Raw genomic sequence first — 26,864 nt, forward strand, 5'->3', positions numbered from 1 at the left:
ATTTAGAAGGCAGTATGACTCACGTCCCAATGGCTTGTCAGTATGCCACAGACATCCCTTCTATTGGCAGTGTAAAGTCAAACATAATTAAACAGAGCCATACTGACATAAGCCAGGCTGATACAATAATGGCACAATTACATATTAAACATACAACTTCTTATAGATATAGAGCATATCAACAACTGGAACTCCATTCTAGAATTTCCTTTGATAAAAAATGCAGAATTTTTTTATTAACTCAGACAAGTGAGCTTTGTCCAAAAACACAAAATGCAATTCTGTGAAAATAAATGAGATTTGCAAGCACAACATACTTGCAAAATCTCTAGGGCTTTTCTCCAAAGCAGTGAACATAGACTCACAGACTGTTCATTTTCTTCTTTTTTCCTTTACTTTTCTATTTTCTTTTTTAAACAGCTTGACAGGGGATGAATAAGCGATTCAGCCATTCCTTGATTACATGCTCCGGCTGCTCTCTCATTACTGTTAGGCTCGTGTTCAAATGTCAGATTTAAACAGCAGTTCTTCACTCATCTGTGCTTGTCAAATGTCAAACATAAGAACAGGCATCCCAACCACGGTGATGGGCAATTACAGCCATAGCGAGTTGGTAATCAAAGACAATTTGACTGATATAGAAGAACGATTACGCAAGATCTATAGTAAACCTGTTGAGACATGTAGCAGTAAATCTGCCATTGTAAACAACTGATAACCAGAATGTGGAACGTAACATAATCTTATTACTTGAAAATTTGAATGAGTAACAAGTGAGAGGCTGCCTCTTCAGAAGAGCCAATGAGTTAACTGACGTTACTAAGCTAACCAGTATAAAGTTGGATGCTGATGAGGACTCGTGGACTAATACACAGGAGTTTTTTTTCCCGGTCAGTGAATTATGTTAACAATTACATACTAGAGATGTGCAGAAGTACTTAAATAAGTCAGTTTACCATTCAAAATGCCAGTAGTCAAACACTGAAATCACAGGAAGAGAGAATACATATAGACCAATAATTCAGTTAAAATAATTCAGTTTTACATTTTAACAGAACTGCAACATGTGAATGTAAAGTCATATTTATGAGAATGTATATTATGCTATAACTTGCTACTCTAAAGCACGAAAACCTTTATGTATGTGCACTCCTAAGGATACGTTGATAAGAGAGAAATAGTCTGGCTTTTGTCACTAAATAGGCAAGGCTGATGTTAACGCTAGGCCGAGAAGCGGTTAAAATAAATCTACAGGGAGGATTCACTCGAAAGAGGCCCCAAATATTCTGTAATATCTCTTGCTAGAATGAAGCAGTCTGAACAAAACAATGCGCAATGTGCTCCTCAGTATATGGAGCTTTGAACAAGCTGGGATGTCCCTGCGTCAGAGCGATGAGGTAGGTGCCAGACAGCCGTTGCAACGTTTAACCTTCATTTGAAATTCCGGGGTGCATAACCCTGCACCCCTTCAGGTGTCTGGCAGAAAACAGAGATCACTTTCAGCATCGCATGTAATGCAGTCAATTACAAAAAGGTCAAGGTATGCAGCAATTTTTTTCAGTTCAGATTGCCTTATCATAAAGGGAGTTACAACAGAATTTTCTTTCAAGTGAATTTCCCTGTATCTAGATATATTACATATTAGCATGACATCATCCACTAAGAGGAAAAAAAAAACAAAAAAAAACACACCTGACACGATGCGTCTCCATTAGTATCCAGTGCTATAGCCGTCAGCTACAGTCTTAGTTCATTAACACATCTGAGGCATCTCTGCAATGTTACTGAAAAAAAAGATTTTTCTTGGCTATTTTGAAATGTACTCCTATGCAAGATGATACATTTTGTGCAGCACCAGAGCTGGCACCTAAAAACGGTAAAGCCTACATGCATTTGACCAGACTTTTTTTTCCTCATAGTTGTTCATTTTTTTATGGTCAATCGGAAAGCTGTTCCGATGGAAAGCTTGTGCAGATACTGAGATATCAAAATTTGTCTGAATATATATTCCCAAAAAATACCCAACTGGTGATTTCAGTATTCCAATACAGCACCTCCAATGGCAAAAATGAATTCTTGAGTGCCCATGCATATTGATCTAAATGTGCATATTGATGTTCTACATGACAAATTGTTTTTAATCGAAGAATGTTAAAAATAAACAAATAAATAAATAAATAAAAATCTTCCAAAATGGTACTATGTTGCTTGTGGCTGTATAAAAGAAGTAGTATGTTGGTGCTGGCAGCCTGTTGGCAGTATGTTGGTGCTGGCAGCCTGTTGACCATATTCAACACTGCATTCAGATGTTTTGGAAATGTTCCATCAGAGTAAGAACGAAGTACAGTTGAGTTTTCTTCTGTATAACAGCTTTACCTTTTTTCTTCCTTATCTTAGGATTAGTTCAAGAAATAATGTTAGAATTACAGTTTGAAATATCCAATATAAAACCAATTTGAGTAGATTGTTATTACCAGAGTGGCAAACAAGTGGTAGAGGATGAAGTAGATGGCCACCACTGGAGCCCACATGTGTCCCACAGCCACCAGGGTTTGGTCCATGACATCCACCCAGCCCTCCTGAGTGAGGATCTGAAACATGGACATGAAGGCCTGCGGGAAAACAACACAGAGAATATCAGTCTGCTTTCCCTCATTATACTTCCTTCAAACGTGACACTCCACCCTGCTCACAGACACAGAGAGAAAGTGCCTGTGGTATCTAGTAACAGCCTCATAATGCATCACATCAAAGCTGTGATTTAATAAGGTACCACTAATTGGCCTGTCTCGATTTAGGATTTTTTGCAGGCGGCTATAAATGCAAATCATGTTCAAATTAGGGCTGTCACGATTACTCAGTAAACTCGATTACTCAATAAAAATCACTGATTAAAATGCACTTTTCTAATGAATCAGCATTGATTAGTTGGCAATTTGCATAATGATTCATATTTTAAATTCTTATACTGGTATCTACTATGGCAAGAAAAAGAGTCTGATGGACAGACTCATTTATATGCATTTTTTTTTTGTTACATAGACACAAACCCCCGCCCCCGCGCTTGTAAAACAACCACCAGCCCATCCCATTTGGATTAATGTAATATCTTTTTGATGTCCTTTATATATTTTTTCCATCCATATGTGACATTTACATACTAAGGTAGTCAAACAAGTTATGATCCATGGTTTTCCTGTCAAACTAAACAAGTTTGAAAATGCTGTTATGAGAAAATGATGAAGTTTCAGCTTTTGGTAATGGTAACAAACCTGGGCTAGAGACTTTGGGCTGAACCTGCCTGTTATAAAATACAACAAGATCTGTGGACTCTTTAAAAAGAAAGTCACAGGTATGGTAATCAGCATTTACCAAGATAACATATCAAGATATGTTTAAAGTTAATAAAACTGTAAATTACAAATTAAAACTCAATTTACTAAGGCCATAGCTAATCATGCAAACTCTGCACAGGACCATGTGCTCGAGAGGCACATGCATAGAACCTAGGTACATGCAATCTTGAGGGTTAAGTTGTTCAAGGGCAGTTTGCATCTGATTTGCACATGAAACATGCACAAAATCATAGCATTTATTCAGGCCCTCATTGTTCATGTATATAGTTTTAAATTAAATACGTTTTAAAAGGCTTAACTGCTCATGTTTGGAACCTTTTGTAGAATCTATTTTTGGAGGCTTCACATGGGTTGTTTTTAGTCATTTTTATTGTTTGTTCTTTTTTATATAATTAACTGTAATTACTCAAATAATCTCCTGGCTAATCTGTGACTTGATTACTTAAACCATCAGTAGTGATGGCCCTAGATAAAATGACACATAAGTGTACTGCTTTTATAGCGTTGGTAAAACTGATACAATGACTGATGTATTTTACAGAAATCACAGAACATTAACAGTAACTACACAAATACTGCAATTTATTCATAGCTTTATTAATACTGCAGATTAATCCCATCAAAAACAGGCATCAAACATTAAAATGACATTATAGTATCTATATTCCAGTACCAACACTTTAAAGTAGAGCACAATTCTAATTGGCCTTAAATCCTGGTTGCACCAGCTGCAGCTACAAGGACCTACAGACAAAGATTGTGCAACAGGTCTACTGCCAGGAAACAGGGTAAACATAATTATCTTCAATGGTTATTGTGTCATCCAGCAAGACAAGCCTCAGAAAGAAGCAGCATCTGTTTATATGGGGCCTTCAGAGTCTTAACACAAACAAGGATCAGTAGATTCCTGCTAATAATGTCAGATAAAAAAGATCTGGCTAATGAGAGCCCATCTCACAAGCACTTAGTATCAAAGAACCTGGCATGATGTCTTATGTATATATATATAGCCTTTTTGGAACACACACACACACACACACACGTATGTATGTACACTGCTCAAAAAAATAAAGGGAACCCTCAAATAACACATCCTAGATCTGAATGAATGAAATATTCTCATTGAATACTTTGTTCTGTACAAAGTTGAATGTGCTGACAACAAAATCACACAAAAATCATCATTGGAAATCAAATTTATTAACCAATGGAGGCCTGGATTTGGAGTCACACACAACATTAAAGTGGAAAAACACACTACAGGCTGATCCAACTTTGATGTAATGTCCTTAAAACAAGTCAAAATGAGGCTCAGTGTTATGTGTGGCCTCCACGTGCCTGTATGACCTCCCTACAATGCCTGGGCATGCTCCTGATGAGGTGGCGGATGGTCTCCTGAGGGATCTCCTCCCAGACCTGGACTAAAGCATCCGCCAACTCCTGGACAGTCTGTGGTGCAACGTGGCGTTGGTGGATGGAGCGAGACATGATGTCCCAGATGTGCTCAATCGGATTCAGGTCTGTGGAACAGGCGGGCCAGTCCATAGCTTCAATGCCTTCATCTTGCAGGAACTGCTGACACACTCCAGCCACATGAGGTCTAGCATTGTCCTGCTTTAGGAGGAACCCAGGGCCAACCGCACCAGCATATGGTCTCACAAGGGGTCTGAGGATCTCATCTCGGTACCTAATGGCAGTCAGGCTACCTCTGGCGAGCACATGGAGGGCTGTGCGGCCCTCCAAAGAAATGCCACCCCACACCATTACTGACCCACTGCCAAACCGGTCATGCTGAAGGATCTTGCAGGCAGCAGATCGCTCTCCACGGCGTCTCCAGACTGTCACATCTGTCACATGTGCTCAGTGTGAACCTGCTTTCATCTGTGAAGAGCACAGGGCGCCAGTGGCGAATTTACCAATCCTGGTGTTCTCTGGCAAATGCCAAGCATCCTGCACGGTGTTGGGCTGTGAGCATAACCCCCATCTGTGGACGTCAGGCCCTCATACCATCCTCATGGAGTCCGTTACTAACCGTTTGTGCAGACACATGCACATTTTGCAGGGCTCTGGCAGTGCTATTCCTGTTCCTCCTTGCACAAAGGCAGAGGTAGCGGTCCTGCTGCTGGGTTGTTGCCCTCCTACGGCCTCGTCCACGTCTCCTGGTGTACTGGCCTGTCTCCTGGTAGCGCCTCCAGCCTCTGGACACTACGCTGACAGACACAGCAAACCTTCTTGTCACAGCTCGCATTGATGTGCCATCCTGGATGAGCTGCACTACCTGAGCCACTTGTGTGGGTTGTAGAGTCCGTCTCATGCTACCACGAGTGTGAAAGCACCACCAACATTCAAAAGTGACCAAAACATCAGACAGAAAGCACTGAGGTACTGAGAAGTGGTCTGTGGTCTCCACCTGCAGAACCACTCCTTTATTGAGTGTGTCTTGCTAATTGCCAATAATTTCCACCTGTTGTCTATTCCTTTTGCATAACAGCTGTGAAATTGATTGTCAATCAGTGTTGCTTCCTAAGTGGACAGTTTGATTTCACAGAAGTTTGATTTTCTTGGAGTTTTTTGTTGTTTAAGTGTTCCCTTTATTTTTTTGAGCAGTGTGTATATACAGACATTGCTGCTGTCAGAACAAAACCTAATATCTCCAAAATGGTAACTTTAGAGGAGAAGGAAGAAATGTAAGTCAATGGAACCAGAATTTTTGGGCCATTTCTTTTAGTCCATTCATCATTAAATTTGCAAACAATATAACGAACAACAGGTATTTTCAAATTATGTAAAAAACTGAAAAATGACAAAAATGATGAAGATACAAGGTGTGTGTCTGTATATACATATATATATATATATATACATATATATATATATATATATATATATATATATATATATAAAAAAAATATTAAAAATATATAAACACACACACACACACACACACACAATATTGGCAGAAGTATTCGCACGTCTGCCTTCACATATGAACTTGAGTGACACCCCATTCTTAATCTGTAGAGTTTAATGATGTCGGCCCACCCTTTACAGCTATAACAGCTTCAACTCTTCTGGGAAGGCTTTCCACAAGGTTTAGGAGTGTGATTATGGGAATTTATGACCATTCTTCCAGAATCACATTTGTTGGACGAGAAGGTCTGGCTCGCAGTCTCTGCTGTAATTCATCCCAAAGGTGTTCTATCGGGCTGAGGTCAGGACTCAAGTTCTTCCACACCAAACCCACTCATCCATGTCTTTATGGACCTTGCTTTGAACTGGTGTGGTGTGTGGTTAACAGGAAGGTTCCATCCCTGAAATGTTCCAACAAAGTTGGGAGCATGAAACTGTCCAAAATCACTTGGTCTGCTGAAGCATAAAAGATCCTTTCACTGGAACTAAGGGGCCAAGCCCAACTCCTGAAAAACAACCACACAACTTAAACCCCCCTCCACCAAACTTATACAATGCAATCAGACAAGTACCGTTCTCCTCACAACCTCCAAACATGTCTCCACTGCTCTAGAGTCCAGAGGCAGTGGCTTATACCACTGCATTCAACGATTTACATTGTGCTTGGTGATGGTAAGGCTTGGATGCAGCTGCTCAGCCATGAACTGCGCACTATGCTCCTCAGCATCCGCTGACCCTGCTCTGTCACTTCAAGTGGCCTACCACTTTGAGGCTGAGTTGCTGTCGTTCCCCATCGCTTCCACTTTTTTATAATACCACTGACAGTTGACTGTGGAATATTTAGTAGTGAGGAAATTTCATGACAGGACTTGTTGCACAGGTGGCATCCTATCATGGTACCACAATGGAATTCACTGAGCTCCTGAGAGCAACCTGTTCCTTCACAAATGTTTGTAGATGCAGTCTGCATGCCTAGGTGCTTGGTTTTATACGCCTGTGGCCATGGAAGTGATTGTAACACCTAAATTCAATAATTTGGATGAGTGAGTGAATACTTTTGCCAATATAGTGTATATATACATAAAACATGCTTTCATTATTTCTTTTAATTAAAAGCCTTTTTTTGCCTTGTAGCTTTTTAACCCTGAGTTATCTAACATATGATCAGTAAAAAGGTTTTATCCATTTTAACATGGAGAACTGGTGCTTTGTGTGTTTCCTATCACTATGTGGATCATTCCTCCAAACTGGCTCAAAGTTCAAAACCAAACTCTGGACTTTTAAATGACTTGTACTTTGGAGTAAAAGCCTTTTGCTCTGAATAATTTTGTGCAGAACTCAAAAGTGCAAGCCAGCACAGGGCTAACAAACACAGCTTTAAACAGCTAGATAAAAGTTTTGTTTAAAAATTAAACTTATGTTAAACATAAATCTTTTAAATGTACTTTAAAAGAAATCAAAAAGATCAACAGCATTGAAAAAAAAATATGAAAAAAACCTAAGTATTACTTTTACAGGTTGAAATTTTGAGGGTCAAACACTTTCTAGTGGGAGGTGTTTGTTCCAAACCCTAGCAATTGATGCCTTGGATTTATATAGAACTAACTCAGTGAGATAACAGTGTGAATTAATTTGAAGTAGCTCATATATATAAGTATCACAATAGTAATAGCCAAAGAAATCATTCTATTTAAAGTAGAAAACTAAATTAAAAGGCAGTAAAGCCACTTTTTGTATTATTGCTATCGACCAAGTAGACAATGGGAATCAACCACCTCAGATGAGAGAGATGGCCAAAAATATGCTCCATGCTAGAATATTGCCTTTTTCGTCCCACCATATTGCTGCAACAGACAACAAACTGCTGGCAAGATTTCAGAGTGCAGTGTTATTGTACCAACAATGCTCTGAGCTCTGAGCTGTTGGACTTTCACTGCCAACGAAAATCATGTTGCACCCATCCATCCATCCATCCATCCATCCATCATCTTCCACTTCTCCGGGGTCCGGGTCGCGGGGGCAGCATCCTAAGCAATGAGGCCCAGACCTCCCTTTCCCCAGCCACTTCCACTAGCTCCCTGGGGGGATTCCGAGGCGCTCCCAGGCCAGCTGGGCGATATAGTCACGCCAGCATGTCCTGGGTCTTCCCCGGGGTCTCCTCCCCGGTGGACTTGCCTGTGACACCTCCCAAGGGAGGCGTCCAGGAGGCATCCTAACAAGATGCCCGAACCACCTCAACTGGCTCCTCTCGACGTGGAGAAGTGGAGTCCCTCCCGGATGACCGAACTTCTCACCCTATCTCTAAGGGAGAGTCCAGACACCCTGCGGAGGAAACACATTTCGGCCGCTTGTATTCACGATCTCGTTCTTTCGGTCATTACCCAAAGCTCATGACCATAGGTGAGGGTGGGAATGTAGATCAACCAGTAAATCGAGAGCCTTGCCTTATGGCTCAGCTCTTTCTTTACCACAACAGACCGGTAAAGAGCCCGCATCACTGCTGACCCAGCACCAATCCGCCTGTCAATCTCCTTTTACCTTCACTCGTGATCAAGACCCCAAGATACTTAAACTCCTCCACTTGAGGCAAGAGCTCATCATGTTGCACCATTTACTCTTATTAAAGTGAAGAACGTAAAACGCTTTCTGCTCAGGGGTTGCCATCTCCTCGCAGACTGAAGGGAGCTTTCTTCCAGTGACAGTCAGAAACTCTATGATCCCCTCTTTCAATCAGTATGTGATTGGTTCCTAGGCGCCACACGGCTGGAAAAAAATACGGGTCTTTGAAATCGGATTAATTTTTTTGAATCAACCTGTATAAAAAATTGTTTTAAAAAGTGTTCTGATTTTCCAATGACTTCATTACATAAGTACCGATGTTATCTACCTGCATCGTCCACCTTAGAATAGCAAGCTAATTGCTGTTTATGACATTCTGATGATTTGTCTGATACATATGACACCATATGCACATTTCTGCCTCTCTGCTTGTCCTGAAATATGTGAAATAAAAAAAACTATGGCTTGTGACTCCTTTTCTACTATAATAATTATAATATACATAGATATTATATATGTATCGATAATAATGATAACAGCACGTTACAATAACAAAGTACAAGTGATTGATGGTGACTAACTAATCTGGCTAGATTTTTCACTGCTCTCATGAAACTCATGAAAGCTAGATAACCACAAACCTGAGTTCTTCTACGTATCTGGAGAGTTAAAGGGCATGCAGAGTGATGCTGATCTTGCTTTGTATCTGCTAGACAGGTGATTTTTTTTTTTGCAATATTTACCTGGCTACTGAGTTTGCTAACTTCCACTATAGCTAACCTCTGCTAAAGTCAATCAACCCATGTCTAAAGATTAACATATCAAAAGAGTTTACCCTTGGAAAGGTGGTAAAGCGGTCCAAGTCCTCCACAAAGCAGAACATCTGTAGACTGATGGCAGACATGACTATGAGCAGACTGGCTGTGAACACCACAAGACTGCCAAGTTTCTTTCCTGGACCAAAGATCTTGTACACAAAATCCTCCAACGCGGGTGAGATCTTGATTAGCCGCACTACTCTCAGCACCTGCAGGAATGAAAGACATTCAGAGCTCTGTTCTCTTGGGTGTATTTCTTTGAAAGAAGGAAAAAAAAGCCTTGTTACATAAACAGAACTTGGATTCAATTTTGGTTACTTCTCTACTTAAAACAATTTTAATTGCAAACCTGTTCATGCTTTAAAATAAGAATTCTAGACAAAATTTTTTATTTTGTTGAAGTTTTGTTGTTAAGAATTTACTAATTTTAATTCAAAATCGTAGCATATTTCCTTCTATACTGTGACTTATAAGTGAACTGTTTTGTTAAGCACATTGTTACTTTGCTGAGCATTTCTGCCCAATGATAGGTGGATTTAGGTCATGATATTTTAGTTGCCATGTGATTAATAATTTAATTGTCATTTTTTGTTCATTCTGTATTGCTATTAAAGTAAAAGCCTGAAGTGTCCAAACATTGTTTCCTAGCTGTCAATACTTAGTAGCTCCCAACTGAAAACACACACATCTCAAGTTCAAATAAACAAACACTAGGGTTGAACAATTAATCATTTTATATCTAATTTTGCACTCTATTCACTTTGTGTGTTGTGTGAAAGTCAACAGCTGCAGAAACAAAGTTTTTGCAGAAATCAGTGGTGGGATGAAAAGGATGAAAGACAATAGGCACACAAACTAACAAGGGAAAAAAGGTCAGTTAAAAAAGGTTGATTTCAGTTCAAGGTGATTAAAACAATGCTATTCTTAAACCAGTGCAACATTAACTCAAGAAAGAGAAAGAACACCACACTCAGTACCATCCTATGAATATGGGACACAAAGGAATGCATTGATTAAGTATTGATATGAAAACAGCACACATTGATTTTTATTTTCCTCCACAATAACAATACTGTACATTCCTTTGTTATTTCAGCAGTTCCCAAATTGCTCTGGGTGACAACAAATCTGTGAGCAATGCATCATGGTCAAATGTTGATCAAGTGTAGGGAATGGCTATTGATCCTGGCGGTGCAATCAGCTGCTTCATGCCCAAGATTCTTCCAACTACTTCATCACTGAGCCTCATTCAGGGAAAAGGCCAACTCATAGCACGAGTACATCCACATCTGTCACAGCGTTGCTGGATGCACTTATCAAACATCTCAGCACGGCTAATCTAATGGTACGTAGGTCTGGCTGAAACAAACTACTTCCACTGAAATGAGCTATAGTTTCTCTTAATGGTAAATTAACTGTTCATCTGTTATTTAACAGAATATTATCATGACAAATATATTACAAAATGTTTTCATTCTGAAAATTGAGATTAATCATAATATGATGGACTAATAAGTAGAGGGGATATCTCCTAGGCCTTCGGAGAAGTCGTAATGATTTCTGAAAAAAGCCTGTTATTTTAGTTCATTGTTATTCAACAGAAATATCATGTTCATGTGAACTCCACATGTATTTTAACATGTTTTTTCTTTGTTAAGTTTTGGTTGAAAAACAGTAAAGCATACTCTCCCACTGGACAGTCCTTCAGGACCTGAACAGAAGGCCTTACATGCCAGATTTGCCACAATGTAACTAGGAATGGACATTACATTTAGACTTCTGATGGATGGGATCAATATTCTAAGAACCAATGTCACTCTAGGCCAGGGAAGTAAGGGTACTGAGAGTGCTGCAGCACTCCCAGATTTCAGGAGTGCAACTGTTAACCAAAATAAAGAAAAATACATTTATTTATTTTACAAAAATAATTCAAATCCGGGGTCTCATTTATGAAACGTGAATTCATACTGAATTCCTTCTTAAGAAAGTTCGCAGTGTTCGCATATCAATGATTTATTACTACAAGTGTACGCTTGAATATTACACATGCAACTTTGAAGGGACAACCAATTACAAATCACATTTATGAATCTGCTCTCCTCACTCTTCTTCACTCAAGTTATGTTGGTGACTGTGCTTTTATTCTTCCTCAAACATCTGATAGCATTAAGTTTATTAAATCTACACATTTTAATGCAGTATTACTGTTGCTGTCATTTTTATACTTAATTTGTCAGCGATGATAATATTGTAAAATAGTTTACAGTTGATTCAACATTTTGTAATGTCCTGTCCAAAGTGTTATGAAATAAAATGTATCATATTATTATTATTATTATTATTATTATTATTATTATTATTATTATTATTATTATTAGTAGTAGTAGTAGTAGTAGTAGTAGTAGTAGTAGTAGTATTTATAACCTGTAAATGTCTGTATTTGATCTAGAACATCCAAAATAAAATATTGGCTTAGTCTTAACATATTATTAGAAAATCCACAAGACTAAAGAACCTAGCCCTGTATTAGAGGTGGGCTTTTTGCCTTTTACAGCCAGAACTGAAGGCATTGCTCTAATAGTCATGGTTCTCCACTGATTATAAGTACTCTCAAACATTAAATGTGAAGAGGAGCAACATTTATGACTAAAGATTATTCACAAGAGGGGAGTCCTTTTTTCTTTAACAAATTAGATGACAAAAGCTTAGTTTGACCTTTAGCTGTGGAACACAGAATAAATTAGGAGGCTTTCCTCTAGGGAGCAAATAAAATCTTGAACTGTATTTGCAACATTGTTCTTAATAGGGTCTTATGACACCAGCATAACAAGTATTTGTGTTCACTCTGATATTTAGAATGATGACTCAAATTGTTTATTTTTTTAAAATAAAGTAATTATTTTCCTCCACAGGACTGAATCACTATCACAACAAATTATCTGCCTTAATTCAAACAGAAGACTGAAGAGCAGAAACAACACAAAAATACAACACGACTCAACTGATCATAATCATATCCCTAACCTGTGTGACCAACAACATGAACAAGAAATAGACTTAATGATTCAGGTGACTCATTTCCTAGTTCAAAATGGAGGCTGAATCATCGAACAAGCTGTTCTTCTATAACACACTCTGTCCCGCACACACTGAGAAGCTAAGAATATTTTGCTCATAAAGCGTGGTGGCATGCGGCTGGCGTCCCACTCCTCCTGTGGAGAGCAGAGAGGACTGAGCGGAGTGCAGGTTGTGTCCTTAATGAGGCCTGTCAATAAAAAAGCAGCCTCAATGCCTTCTCCCATCTTCCTCCAGCTGCCTGGAGCCGTCTTCATCCAGCTCCACCACAGCAACCAGCGGTATGCATTATTACCCCCCCATTAGCACCTGATTACCATTGGACCACCTAGCAGGTGCTGCCTCCACACAAAAATCCGTCTGAGATGGTCGTGAATAAAATAATGGCCCTGTCGTCCATTTAATTAACAAGAATAAGCCCGGAAATTTAAAAAAAAAAAAAAAAAACTTGCTTGTTTTATACTAAAATCAAACCAAGCATGTTTACTTTAAAGTATCAGTCAAGTACTCAGTCATAACAGATTACAAAACAGTTCTGTTAGCAGAGTAGATTTACAATAAGCACGCTTTAGCCGAGTAATGAAGGGAAGTTACAATACAACGCTTGAATGCTATCATTTCACTGGTCTAATAGCCCGGAAATTAATGGTTCATCACCTTTCCAGATAATACCCTTATCTCAAGGTCACTGAAGCCAGCCACACACACACACACACACAGACACACACACACACAGACACACAGACACACAGACACACAGACACACAGACACACAGACACACAGACACACAGACACACACATCCTCACTTACTTGCTGTCAGAAAATCTAAATTCTTTTAAAATGGAAGATAAAGTGAGATCTAAAAAGCAGAGAAATCCCAGGTTATCTTTAAACAGCCCCAGCCAGAGGATGAAACACCCTTTTAAAAAAGTTATACATTTCCATATCTCCTTCAGGAGCTTAAGAACATGAAGAAAACAGGCTTTCTCTGAATGTTATATTATAGTCTGTTTATGTGAAACTGTTTTGCATTTTAATCACTATTTGGAGGAGCTGTACAGCTATATTATATATTATATATAATATTAATTACTATAAGTTAACTAGGGCAGACTGTGCCCAGTTTTAGGGTGACATATTTAGACTGGCAGGAATGTAGCATAAATAAAACAAAACATATTTCATGTAAAAAAAATAAGTATGCTTGTTTTGCATTAATTTAAAACCTTCATTACAAATTATATTACCAGAATAGCAATTTGAGTGAAAAGCAGACCCTTTGAATATTTACATTCATTTCAGAATCTCTTAGTGTTTGGTATGTCCCCTTCATAAATCATAATACAATATCTTCTCTGCTACTTACAAACACAATGTGGTATCAAGTGACAGAATTTCTTTGCATTTTCCAGTGGGCTCGAAGTGAGATAATAGCATCTATAAAGAAGCCGAAGCGGACCTGAGCTATTAACCCATATGTACATACATAAGCTTATGTAGAACCGACATGTGCAAGTTAGTGTGCCTACCTGAAAGTAGGTCACCTGAGAGTGATAGAGGTCAGGGTAGATGTGCAATGTGGTGCCCACTACCAGAAGAGACTCAAACTTGTGAAGAGAGGAGCTGATGTAGCCTGTAAAGCCTAGGCACCAGATTTTCAGCAGAGCCTCCAGATCAAACAGTACAGTGAAGGCAACCTGGACATCCAGAAAGAAACAGAGAAAGAGAGAGGGAGAAAGAGAGATACTTACATTACTGGCTGATGGCTTGGGTCCTAATGTAGGCATTCTGTAGGACATGACCTATAGGAATGGGTTAAAACAATTGTCTTCTCAGAGCAAAAAACCCTGACCTGAAACCCATGACTAATGTAATATACTAGGCCTAGGCAATATATATAAAAAAAATAGAATTCCTGAAGGAAATGCGGAATGGTTCTGCAGCGGTTACTATGATATTCCGTTTGGTTGCTAAAGTGTTGCTAGGCAGTTTCTATAGTATCCCATGCCATTGCTAAATTATGATATTTTACACATGGCTATCTGGTTATTTATACATTGTAAATGAGGGGCACTCTCAGTGTTCTCCGAGACTAAATACAGGTTGAGTAATTGATTGATTATCAATCATAGACAATATTCATTTATATAGTCCCATTGCCCAGGCCTACAAGATACACCTTGATATGCTCTAACAGAGCTGGATGGCTATAATGTGGATGAAGCAGGAGGAGGATGTATAATCCCGTCCAAATAGCACTTAAGATAAAAACCTAACCAAACAAAACACTAGCTATACAAAGGCAAATGGAGTGAAAAATCACGTATGCAGATGTAACTTAGCCACCAAAGACAGAAAAACATGTTAGAGTTAATAAAAACACAAACATTAGGGAAATCAAGAAGACAGCTTTAACATGCCTGTAGCTGTGAAAGACATGAGGGAATGGGTACACAGGCTAAAAAATCTCAAGAGAAGACAAAACTAGCTGGTGTCCTTATGTATTCATTGGATCCAGATGGAAACGTGAACTGGATTAAAGCTGATATGGATTGGGAACCGGGCTGTGAATATGCAGTGTGCATTCCTCGCCTTATCTCTGCCTTTCAGATGGGAGTGGGCGGGTGGCCACACTCTTCTATCTGTCTTTGTTCCTGCCGTGCCACCTGAATACTGATTGCACAGACAGAGCGTGGCAGACAGCACACATGAGCGTAAACATACACACGCGCACACACGCCTAGAGCTCGGAGAAAAGGAGTGTGCCTGCAGGCTGTTTGCAGCCACACTGTCACTCCTGACTTAATCTCAGACTTTAGGATGGCAGAATGTGATGAGGATAGGTTTCAGTATAATCTAATCTGCTCATCCATTCTGATATGATCAGAAGCTCCCTCACACAAGGGATTTGGCTGCTGTTGTCACGATTCTGCATAAATAGGTGAACACACACACACACACACACACACACACACACACACACACACACACACACACACGTTACTCTTACTTCATTGTTAAATTTGGTTTGGAAATAAAAGTGTTAAAATTATCCAATCTGCATCTTCATGGTATTGAGGAGATATAGCCTAAGATAGCGAATCTTAACCACTAACATAATCAGCAATCAACAGTGGAAACAACCAGTTGGAATTTTATGTTTAATAACAGGACAAGACTTTTAATTTGGTAAAAAGATGTGAGTATACTTTAATATATTATACTATAATTGATTTTGACATTCCAAAGTAAATGTAGTTGAATGGTATCACAATGCCACTTTACATACCTAATATACACTAAACACATGAATGAATAAAACAATTTGTACACTTTCTAATCATCAAGCTGTGTCAGTATTCAGTATTCATTAAGTGAGTGAAACAAACTGTTCTGTTTATAGCCGGAGACCTCTGAAACAAGCAGAGAGGACAGGGACCAAGAAAAAAAAGCACAAAACATGACTAGAATACACATTTGATTCTTGGTCAGGACTGCAGCAACCCACAGTTATCAGTCAATGATTTAGCAGTATGATGGGCAGTAGTCTGTAAATGCATTAACTGTACATAGATGTTCCTTTTCGCCAGATAGCGGAGTCTGATAGGTTTCGTTTTCAATGGCTCAATGGTCCCTGTTAATGTAACTTTACTCTATTCCTTACATAGTAACAAAAATCTCGCAATGCACTTAGGGCTAGGCGATATGGCCAAAAATGTTATCACGATAAACAAAAGTCATGCTGTTCGATATCGATACATATCGCAATAAACGTCAAATCATTGTTTATTTCAAGCTTGAAGACTGATTTTTTCTCCTGGGTGGTTAATCGTGGTTTTAAACTATGCCAAACAGTGGAACAATTCACAAATCTGTCAGGAGACAGTGGGACAAAATGTCTGATTAGCTGTTTTTACCAGTTGGAAAAGCACAGCCACAGTTTTTGTAATAGTCATAATTTGAGAAAGAAAACTTTTTTTAGCTGTCTGGTGACCAGTGCTCGGCTATCCCATTACAAATGCTAAAAAAAGTGGCCAACAACAATGCTAAACTTTAGTTTCTCAACAACGTCAACTTAGTACAAACAGCAAACACTAGCTGGTTTGGTACATCAGTGATGGATCACCTGCCTTGCTGCATCACTCCTCCTGCATCCATGTCAAAGCATATCACAACATTTAAACACCAACTATTAGATGTCTGGGTTTCTCTATTCTATCGTAGTAGTTTGAGGGGTGAACCAAAATGTATACACTAGACAAACTGAGTCCTCCTTTTAGGTACGCTTAAACTGAAAGCGACACTTTAGTGTCTTGTTTGATCTACAGTATCACCAATTTGCCACGTTGCGAGAGTGACGGAGCGCTACTACAAGTCAGCCAGCTGCTAAAAACAGCTAGCATGAGAAGCTCAGGACTGTAAACATGCTAAGGACTTTACTGCAATTCTTGACTGCTTCCATGTTGCACAACATGTAAATTTTCCCACCCATGACAAAGGTCACACCCTCGACTTAGTCTGTTCTTCCTCCTTGTCTGTTCTTAATCCACATCATCTACTGTTCCCACTCTCTGATCACAAGTTGATACTGTTTACTGCTCCTCTGGCTGTGCCCTGTCACTCCACTCAAAAGAGTAGTTCCTTCCGTAAAACTAAGTCTGTTGATCCTCTCCTTTTTATCCAGTCCATTTCTTCTGCATTTCATGTTGACTCTGCTCCTTCTTCTCCTGAAGCTCATGCTAAGTTGTTAAATGAGGCTCTCTCTGAGTCTCTAAATGCACTAGCTCCTCTGAAAACCAAAACTGTGCCACTCCTGCTCCATGGTACACTGGTGAGCTCCGTACTATGAAGCAGGTTGGTCGCCGCCTGGAGCGACTTTATAAGAAGTTGAAGCTCACTGTTCATGGTGAGGCTTATAAACAACACATATCTACTTACAGAGATGCCTTACATACTACTAAGTCAACTTATCTTTCTAGCCTCATTAACAAATCAATACAGCACAAACTCCGGTCATCTCTTTTCAACAGTCACCAAGCTTTTTAAACCCCCTGATGGAATTGTAGCTGCTTCTTCCAATCTTTGCAACACATTCCTACATTAACATTATTATTATAATTATTATTATTATTAATAAACATTAATAGCTCCCTGGCAACCACTACTGCTGATATCCCTTTTCAATATTCTCTTTCTACTCTTCCTCCCGGCTGTAAACCATTCTCTTCCTCTCTTTCTGCCTTTAACATTGTTGAATCTTCCTTCATTGCTGACATCATAACTACTTACAAGAACACAACCTGCTCTCTTGATCCATTTCCTACAACCCTAACTAAAGCCAGTCTATCTGTCCTGGTCCCTCATCTCACCATCCTTATTAATCAATCATTGCTCCTTGGCCAGGTTTCTTCAATCTATAAGATTGCCGCAGTAACACCCATCCTTAAAAAAACGGGCCTTGACCCGTCTGACCTAAATAATTACCGTCCTATCTCTAACCTTCCCTTTATGTCTAAAGTTCTCGAATGAACTGTTGCCAGTCAGCTGCAAGAGCACCTAACATCTAATAATCTCTTTGTACCTTTCCAGTCTGGTTTCCGTCCATTCCACAGTACTGAAACAGCTCTAATTAAGGTCACTAATGATCTCCCTGTGTCTGCAGATGCTGGTGCTTTAAACATCCCGTTACGGCTTGACCTAAGTGCAGCATTTGACACAGTGAGTCAATTGCGTTCTCCTGTCAAGGCTACATGAACTGGGCATTGATGGTACCGCCCTGGACTGGATTACATCTTACCTGACCAACAGGCAGCAGTTTGTCACCCTCTCCGGTCATACTTTCTCTACCTCTGCCGTCTCTCAAGGGATCCCACAAGGATTCATCCTCGGACCACTCCTTTTCATTTTATATATCCTTCCCCTTGGACACATACTATGTCGCTACAATCTTGATTTTCACTGTTATGCAGATGACACCCAGATTTATCTCAACACCAAATCATTTCAAAATCCACCCCTCTCTCACTTAGAAACCTGCTTATGTAAAATCAAGACTTGGATGAAACATAACTTCCTTATGTTAAATAGTGGCAAAAACAGAACTTATTCACATTGGATCCAAATCAACCCTCAAGAAAACAACTCCTCTCACACTTTGCATTAATGATGTAGCTATCTCTCCTTCCCCACTGATCCAAAATCTCGGTGTCATCCTCGATTCAACTCTCTCGTTCACTGCTCATATTAACTCCATTGTCAAAATTTCATTTTTCCATCTGCACAATATTGCCATAATCAGATCATCCCTCTCTCAGTCAGCTGCAGAAATCCTTATCCATGCTTTCATCTCCAGCCGTCTCGACTATTCTAACTCTCTTCTAGCGGGAATCAGCTCTTCCTCCATTCACAAACTTCAAATGGTTCAGAAATCTGCCACCCGTCTCCTCACCCACACTCGCGCACATCACCACATTACCCCTGTTCTCCAACAGGGGTAATCTCCATTGGCTTCCTGTGAAATATCGCATACAGTTCACGATTCTTCTGCTTACCTATAAAGCTCTTAACAATCTCACCCCTTCTTATCTGTCTGATCTTCTTCTTCCCTATAAACCCTCTCACTCTCTCAGGTCAACATCAGCTGGACTACTTACCATCCCTCCATCTAACCTCCAAGGCTTTGGTGACCGAGCTTTCTCAAGATCTGCCCCTCGACTCTGGAACTCTCTTCCACTACTGCTCAAACAGTCCAATTCACTCTCCATATTCAAATATAACCTGAAATCATATCTTTACGCACTTGCCTATAACCTCCCTCATACCTTCAATGTCTGACCTTGCCATTGTACAGCATTACTGTTCTTATGTAAACTGGTCTGCCTCAACATACTCATGACCTGCCCTCAGTCTGTTATGCTCCTTCATTAGATCTGCCCATATACTGCTTTGTCTTTTTTGTCTTTTTTTTTTCTGTATTACTGCGCTCTTGTTGTCTGTGTTAAGTGTGTTATTTATGTACTCTGAATTGTAAGTATCTTTGGGTCCTTGATAAAGCGCTTTATAAAAATAAAGAATTATTATTATTATTAGCATGAGAAGCTAGCATCCTGCCACTCTCCAATGCCTCACAGCTTCCTTTGTTTAAATCTTAAGAGCTCCATGATGCTATATGACTCATTGCACTGATTTATCAGTCTACCCAGGCTTTAGCAGAGCTCAGTAACATGGAGATTAACAACTGATCATCACATTGATTTATCAGTCTACTCAGGCTTTAGTAGAGCTGAGTAACACCAAGATTAATAACCGATCATCACACTGTTTTATCAGTCTACTCAGGCTGTAGCAGGGACTTCGATGTTTGTAAGAAGCCCTTAATGGATGTCCCCATTAGAGTTTGTCTAACAAGCATGTTTGCTACATGCCATGCACTGATTTTAAAATAGTTAATAAACCAGCACTGATGCGGTTTCTTTAAAATATTTTTAAGTGGGCAAGAACTCTAAAATGTAAAAAAATAAATGTATTCTGAATATTGCCCTTACAAAATGTAACATGAACTCTATAAAAAAAATACTTCATTTGTGTGCTATGCATACGCATGTCCAATACTTCTGTTACATCCCTGCCCAAACAGTGTCCTAAAATGCAAACAGAGATCCATTTCTGTCACAGCCACAGTGTTTCTGAATAAAGAGTAATAGAGAACCAACATGAAAGATGGTCAAAACAATATAAGAAAGAAAAAATTAAACTCTCAGCATTGCTCCATCAGCTCTATAATACTAACCAAAGTGGCCAACCACTGCTGTCACAGATGCCTCACCTCAGCTAGGTAGAACTCATCGTAGTCCTTTTTGTGGTTCTTGCCTTTGTAGTAGTTGCTGGAAGCCACAATCACATCCACAGCCACCATACTCAGAATGAACATGTGGAACACAGAGGACCGCATCAGTTTCTGTGGAAATAAGACACAAAACAGGGTTTTGTTTTAGTGATTTGGTACGGGAAAGGAAAACTGTGCCCAACTCTGTGCCCAGGCACATTCTAGTACTGCAGCATCTGCTCTAAGAAAAGCATATGTATTCACAGATAGATCATTAGCTTAACCGCAGTGATATGGGATTCGTGTGGGTTCCTGCACTAGGTGTGGCACTAGAAGCTCAACACAGATCATATGTCTGAAGATGAGGGCATTGATTCTGAAACTAGGGCAGCATCATGCAGTAGTACCGTAAAATTCCTTGGAGAGGTTCATTTACGAAACATTAAGTCAAAATCTTTCCTCAAATCTCATCTCTCACTGATATGTATGACAGCAATAGATCAGTCAGTTTGGTTTGCCCCAAGCAAAAAGACATTTTGAAAGCCAGGTGTTGTACTAAAGATGTAAAATGCCTGAAAGAAAAATACACTGCTATTGGAAAAAGGAAAAAAGAACAATCTATAGCCTTTTACAAGAGGTCTACCAAAAATAACACAACAATAAAATACTTCTGCATCGCACATTCCCTATCATGTCTGGGCAGCTTGACCCATTCCTCAATGAGATCCAAAGAGAGCCCTATTGAAGCAGATCCATCATTTTCTGCTGGTTCATAATAGAGCCTATTAATCACAGGCAGAATAGAGCAGGACTGAGCACACACTGCCGGACCAAATGCAGCTCTCTGAGACCTGTCCCTGACTCCTTAGCCTGCACACACTGCTATAGACAGGCAGGGTTTGCACATGTGTGAAGTATTAATAATTTGTTGCAGTCATATAGAATGTTGTAACCTTCATTTTTAGTCTACCATCTGAAAATTCGTTTTGTGAACAACTGCTTTTACATTGTGTGAATACTTCATGATGAATGGATCAATAAAGGTCTGAGAAATAGCTAAAAGTAATTAGCACAACATTTTTTGTTAAAAACAGCATAATCAATTATAATCTGTTCTAGCCTGTGGCAAAGGCACACACAGGCCGCTGCAGAGTAATTTCTCTGCTGATCATTGGTTTATTTGTTTTTTATTCTGATTTATTAAAACCACATATTAAATAATAAAATACTGAGTTGACAACATCTTTTGGTACATTTTACCTCTCTCACCTTTGCTGGTGAATTATGTTTTAATGTTAGCAGTTCCTTCCACCAAATTATAGTTTCTTGCAGCTTGCTATGTCAAAGTAACAGGCTCTACTCACTCGCTACACAGCTGCCATTTCGTTCTCCAGCTCCTTACACAGACAAACTGCCAGTTTGGGAATTTAGTGTAGTCTCATCTTCATAGTCTGACTAAATACGTCAAATGTAATCTTAAAAGTTTAGCAAAGGCTTCTCAGCGGAGTGATACAGTATTTGTGAAAAAAAAAAAAAAATAATGTTATGGTGAAATAACTGCACGGCTAGAACGCTTCTCAACTAATCAGCTTGCAGCTTGATGTACTATATTTTCATATTTTCCTCAGCTGATATATCACACCCTGAGAACCCACAGTAGAGACAGTGGGGAAATATCTTCCAGCCTAATGACTTAATAATACCTTGAAATAATCCACTGTCCTAACAGTAAAAGAGAATAAAATATTACATGTACATGTTATTTATTATCATTTCACAAGCTCTCTAAAATTAAATTAGTCCTCTCTAGTTTTCTATTAATATTCTTTCCCTACAGAGCAATTATGGCCTAAAACAATGTCACCAGGTTAGGCCAGAAACGTGCATCCAACAAATACTTTTAGCTGCATATACATGGATGTGTCCTGGTAGACCAACTTTGTATCAAAGAAACTCCAAAATCTCAGCATGAAAACTTTTGTTAGAATTTAATTCAGGACAATAGTTATTATAAAATAAGATATGAAAACTCCAGATAAGAAAAGCCTAACCAGTTGTGGTTAATAAATGTTGTTACATTTATCCATATTGCAAAATGAAAACTGGAGCATGTTGAACATTAGGGGCACAGTCATAGTACTCTTATTTTTTCCAACTTCCAGATCATCTCACATGAATTTTGGTTTGACATAGCTTCTTTGGACAGCTGCTGTCTTGCCAACTAATTTTTTAAGTTAATTTGATTATACCACTGTTGTTGGAACAAAATCTTGTATCTCCGTTTTTGTCGTTTTTCAATTTCTTTGACATAATTTGAAAATACCCATGGTGTTATATGTTGTGTGTAGATTTCATGATGAATGGACCAAAAGAAATGTCCCAAAACGACTTGGGGAAAAAAGTCTGGTTCCATTGACTTTCATTAAAATAGTATGTTTTTTCCTTCTCCTGTAAAGTTCTCAATTTGGAGATACAAGGTTTTAATCTGACAACAGCGATATGTTTACATTTCATCTGGACATGTGATCATGTCAGTTTCTAGATAACAGATATAACTGATTATTGACCTTAAGTAATTTAGCATTTCCTCTCTTAAGGCAAGATGTATAAGATCTGCTTTCGTAATACGAATTTGCTTGAAAAATGTAAAATGGCCCCAGCAGTTCGAGTGTCTCACAGAATACATATTCTGTCTCTTCACTCCAAATTCACAATAAAACATGTAAGACTACACACAGACACACACACAAGCTTCTACTGTCAACAAGTTTAATTGTTGACTACTGGCTTTATAGTACGTGCTGTTTATAGAAGCTCTTTTTTCTCTCGAGTCGTGAGTGTTTTTACCACCACAGTAACATCAGAACACACAGAGTTTCTCTAATAGGATCATGTGTTTGTAATGCATTGGCTGAGTGTTGTCATTTGCATTTCAATTCTTGCGCTTATTATGTTACTGGCTTTACATGTCAGTCATCACTAATATTTAATTGCCTCAACCTATCACACAGACATGTATAAATATTAATAGTATAGGGTTAGATGGAATAAAATCTCTTTACACTAACATACAACAGGCCAAAAATGTTCCTCTGCAAAGTTATGATTTCTTAAGTTTTCTTACTTTTTATTATAACTTTCTGCTATTAGCAATGATATGTTAACTTCTTGAACAACAATACAGTGCCTGTATTTAAGGACAAACAATATTTTACTGAATATTTCTTTCAGTGGCTCCAAATAGAAATACAAAGAACAAGCAAATCATGACAGTAAACACACATGAGCATGCCTGAACATCTATCTTTAACAAAAATTACTGGCTTAGTAACTGCTTTACTGACCAGCCCATTCCAATTTAGCACCCATTGTATATAAAATGAAAGAAACAGCAATAATTCTAAGTGAAGAAAAGGCAATAATTATAAGGGAAAAGTAAATTTTTTTGCATAGTCAGTAACTGTGGGCAAATACATAAGACACTTGAGACTACAGAAAACTGAAGCAAAACTAGCATAAATACATATTTTATTACTTGATTATTAATATTTTGCAATACATGCAAGCCTATTTTTGCATTGTCTTCATAGTTTATGAGATATCACTAAGAAGACTTTTTTTTTTTTGCCTTTCTGGTGAGATCAAGGCTTCTGCCAATGCTGTCACTGTTAAAAGCAGTTCAATAGCATAGTGGATAACTCTACATAGGACAGTTTGATACCCTGTCCAGGCAAGTTTCATAATAATAGTCGTTTGGCAATGTACTTTATTTTATTAAATGTTTCTTCTTCTGTCTATTTAAGAATTCTGTTTTGCTTTAATAAAAATGACTAAAGTGACGTAATCAAGTGTAATCAATTTATTATTGGACTAGAATTTGCATATTAAAGTAATATATCATAATTGACATACTTAGCATATTACAAATTACAAAAAATAGAATAGAATTGTGTATTATGGTTCAAACACCCTGATAACATCATATTGTGGTGTCTCTAGTGAGTCCCACCCCTACTCAAGGACATTTTAACAATGTAGGACACGTATCAAAGTTTGTTTTTTTTGTTTTTCTGGGGTTTGAGAAGCTAAGACACTGAAGCATTTTGAAAGCATTAAAATGCTTTTGAAAACAATCGTTCATATAGTGAGTATCACTAAATTAAATAAAGCAGGGCTAGCTCTGCTCTTTTTGACTCCTGAACTCACTTTTGCTTGACGACTGTGTAAACGTTTGGACAGCTGCACCACTCGGGACCTCATATCACAGCTTTTTGTGACATGCAGAATCTTGATAATATATCGTATCAACGCTGTGGAGTTTTTTTTAATGTAAGTGATCACAGATTGTTATAAAACAAGGAGGGAGCATGCTTTGCTTTGAAATGTGTATGTGGTGCAACACTTGCACATAGTGGTCCAAATACAATCCCACAGCTTGTGGGTGGGTGGATTAATTGACAAGATCTGAAGAAGAAGGAAAAAAAAACAAAACAAAGAGTGAGATGAAGGAGGAGAGAGAAATGGGAAAACGGGGGGACTATTTTATTGGGCTGGCACACAGCTCTAGCTCTCTGGGAAGAGTGAGAGCAGTCACAGGCAGAGACATTATGCAAATGCACTCACACCCATCTGGTCTTCACAGCAGAGAGTAGACTGCCCATACTGAGCTCAAAGGGGAACTCCATTATCTTTATTAGTTCATATCAATATGTCATAAATCTATGGAGAGATTTCTAACCATTATGTGATCTACAAGGTTGTAGACAGACTTATTTTTAATATATACTTCAGTAAACTGCAGTCAGGCTCCAGCACCCCCCCCGCAACCCTGACGGAGAAGCGGTTTAGAAAATAGATGGATGGATGGATGGATGGATGGATGGATGGATGGATGGATGGATGGATGGATGGATGGATGGATGGATGGATGGATGGATGGATGGATGGATGGATGGATGGATGGATGGATGGACGGACGGACTTCAGTAAACTGGATTTAAAATGAATGAACAATAACACATTGTACATGCTTACCAATGGTTCTACACTAGTTTAGCTAAGACTGCTAGTCTAACAAAGACATGATCACGTAAACAGGCTGGTTCAGCTGTCATGCTAAAACTATGGTCTCAGTCGACCTAAGCTTAATGAAATTAAAACAATACTGACCAAGCTATGCTAGACAGATTTGGACACATAAACCTTGGCTTTTTCAACATATTCTGGCACTTTTTGCAGCACCACACAAATTTCATAGCTTCATGACATCAAAATAAACAAGAATCAAACAAAGTTAAGATGTCCTGTACCTAAAAACAGAACACTGACATTTTCAGATGGCAGGTGAACAATTTCTTGTAGATTTCTTTCAGGTGAGGTGGGATAGCCTTTGCAGGTACAACAGCTTGAACAACAGTGAAGTTTTACCTTCACTATGCATTCACTTTTAAGTGTACTGTAAGAAAGCCTAAATAGATCTGCTTTTGATTATTAGTTGAATGCTTATGTCTGCAAACATCCAGAAGGGTGAGCTCTCCCTGGTTTTACTCATCTATACAATGGCTTGAGGTGTGTCACAACACAAACATCATGCTTCAAAGAGCATTACTGTACTTTAAATGGTGAAGCTAAGTGAATGAATCACATAATGACCTTGAGGCAGGCCTTAGTGATCAATGTAAGGGTCATTTCCTGTATCTTGCCACAGCACAGCACAGAAAAACAATCTGTAAAACAACTTCTATTGAGCCTTAAAATTAAGCAGATTTTTACTAAGTCACACCAGACGTTGGGAAGATTAATTGGCTATTATAAAAGCCATTACATTATATTTACAACATAAGCAAGAACAGGAGACCTTATGTTGAAAATGCCACTCTCTCACAGGGGAGAGGAACAGGGATAGAACACAAAACAGAGGATAAATCTGTTCTTAGATCATTGCTCCTGAATTCCTTGCTCTAGCAGAGGCTTATCACAGGCAGTGTGTGCAGGGCTAGTTATGTGTGTAGCCCTGAGGCTGTGGAGCTCCACATGTGGCCCGGTCGGTCTGCCTCACCCAGGGGGAGAGTATCTCTTCTATCTGTCTATGCTCATGGAATTTGACCCTGTGCTGACAGCAGGCATAGCTGTGCTTACTTTCTGTAAATCCTGTCTTGTATGTACAGAGTGATTATTGGTGATAGGAGCCATGTTTACATTTTTCTTCCTCTTTCTATAATACTGTCTATTAGGCCCTTGTCTCAGAGTTCTGCAGGCATTTTAACATACTTTTCAAACTACAACTTGACCATCTGTGCTTACGATCTTATTGACCATG

General features: G+C 38.8%; 1 protein-coding gene across 5 annotated transcripts in view; it reads right to left on the bottom strand.

The window, feature by feature from the left end:
* nalcn (sodium leak channel, non-selective) overlaps positions 1–26,864 on the bottom strand; it is a 177,778-nt gene that overhangs the window by 82,770 nt on the left and 68,144 nt on the right. For all 5 annotated transcript variants that reach the window (XM_017720920.2, XM_017720921.2, XM_037538951.1 and 2 more), the window contains 4 exons: positions 20,546–20,677; positions 14,250–14,417; positions 9,661–9,852; positions 2,475–2,612 (listed from right to left, as the gene is read on the bottom strand). In XM_017720920.2, the coding sequence (XP_017576409.1) occupies positions 2,475–2,612; positions 9,661–9,852; positions 14,250–14,417; positions 20,546–20,677 (630 nt within the window). The remainder of the gene's footprint in view (positions 1–2,474; positions 2,613–9,660; positions 9,853–14,249; positions 14,418–20,545; positions 20,678–26,864) is intronic.

Source organism: Pygocentrus nattereri, chromosome 6, assembly GCF_015220715.1.
Source record: "Pygocentrus nattereri isolate fPygNat1 chromosome 6, fPygNat1.pri, whole genome shotgun sequence".
NCBI lineage: Eukaryota > Metazoa > Chordata > Actinopteri > Characiformes > Serrasalmidae > Pygocentrus > Pygocentrus nattereri.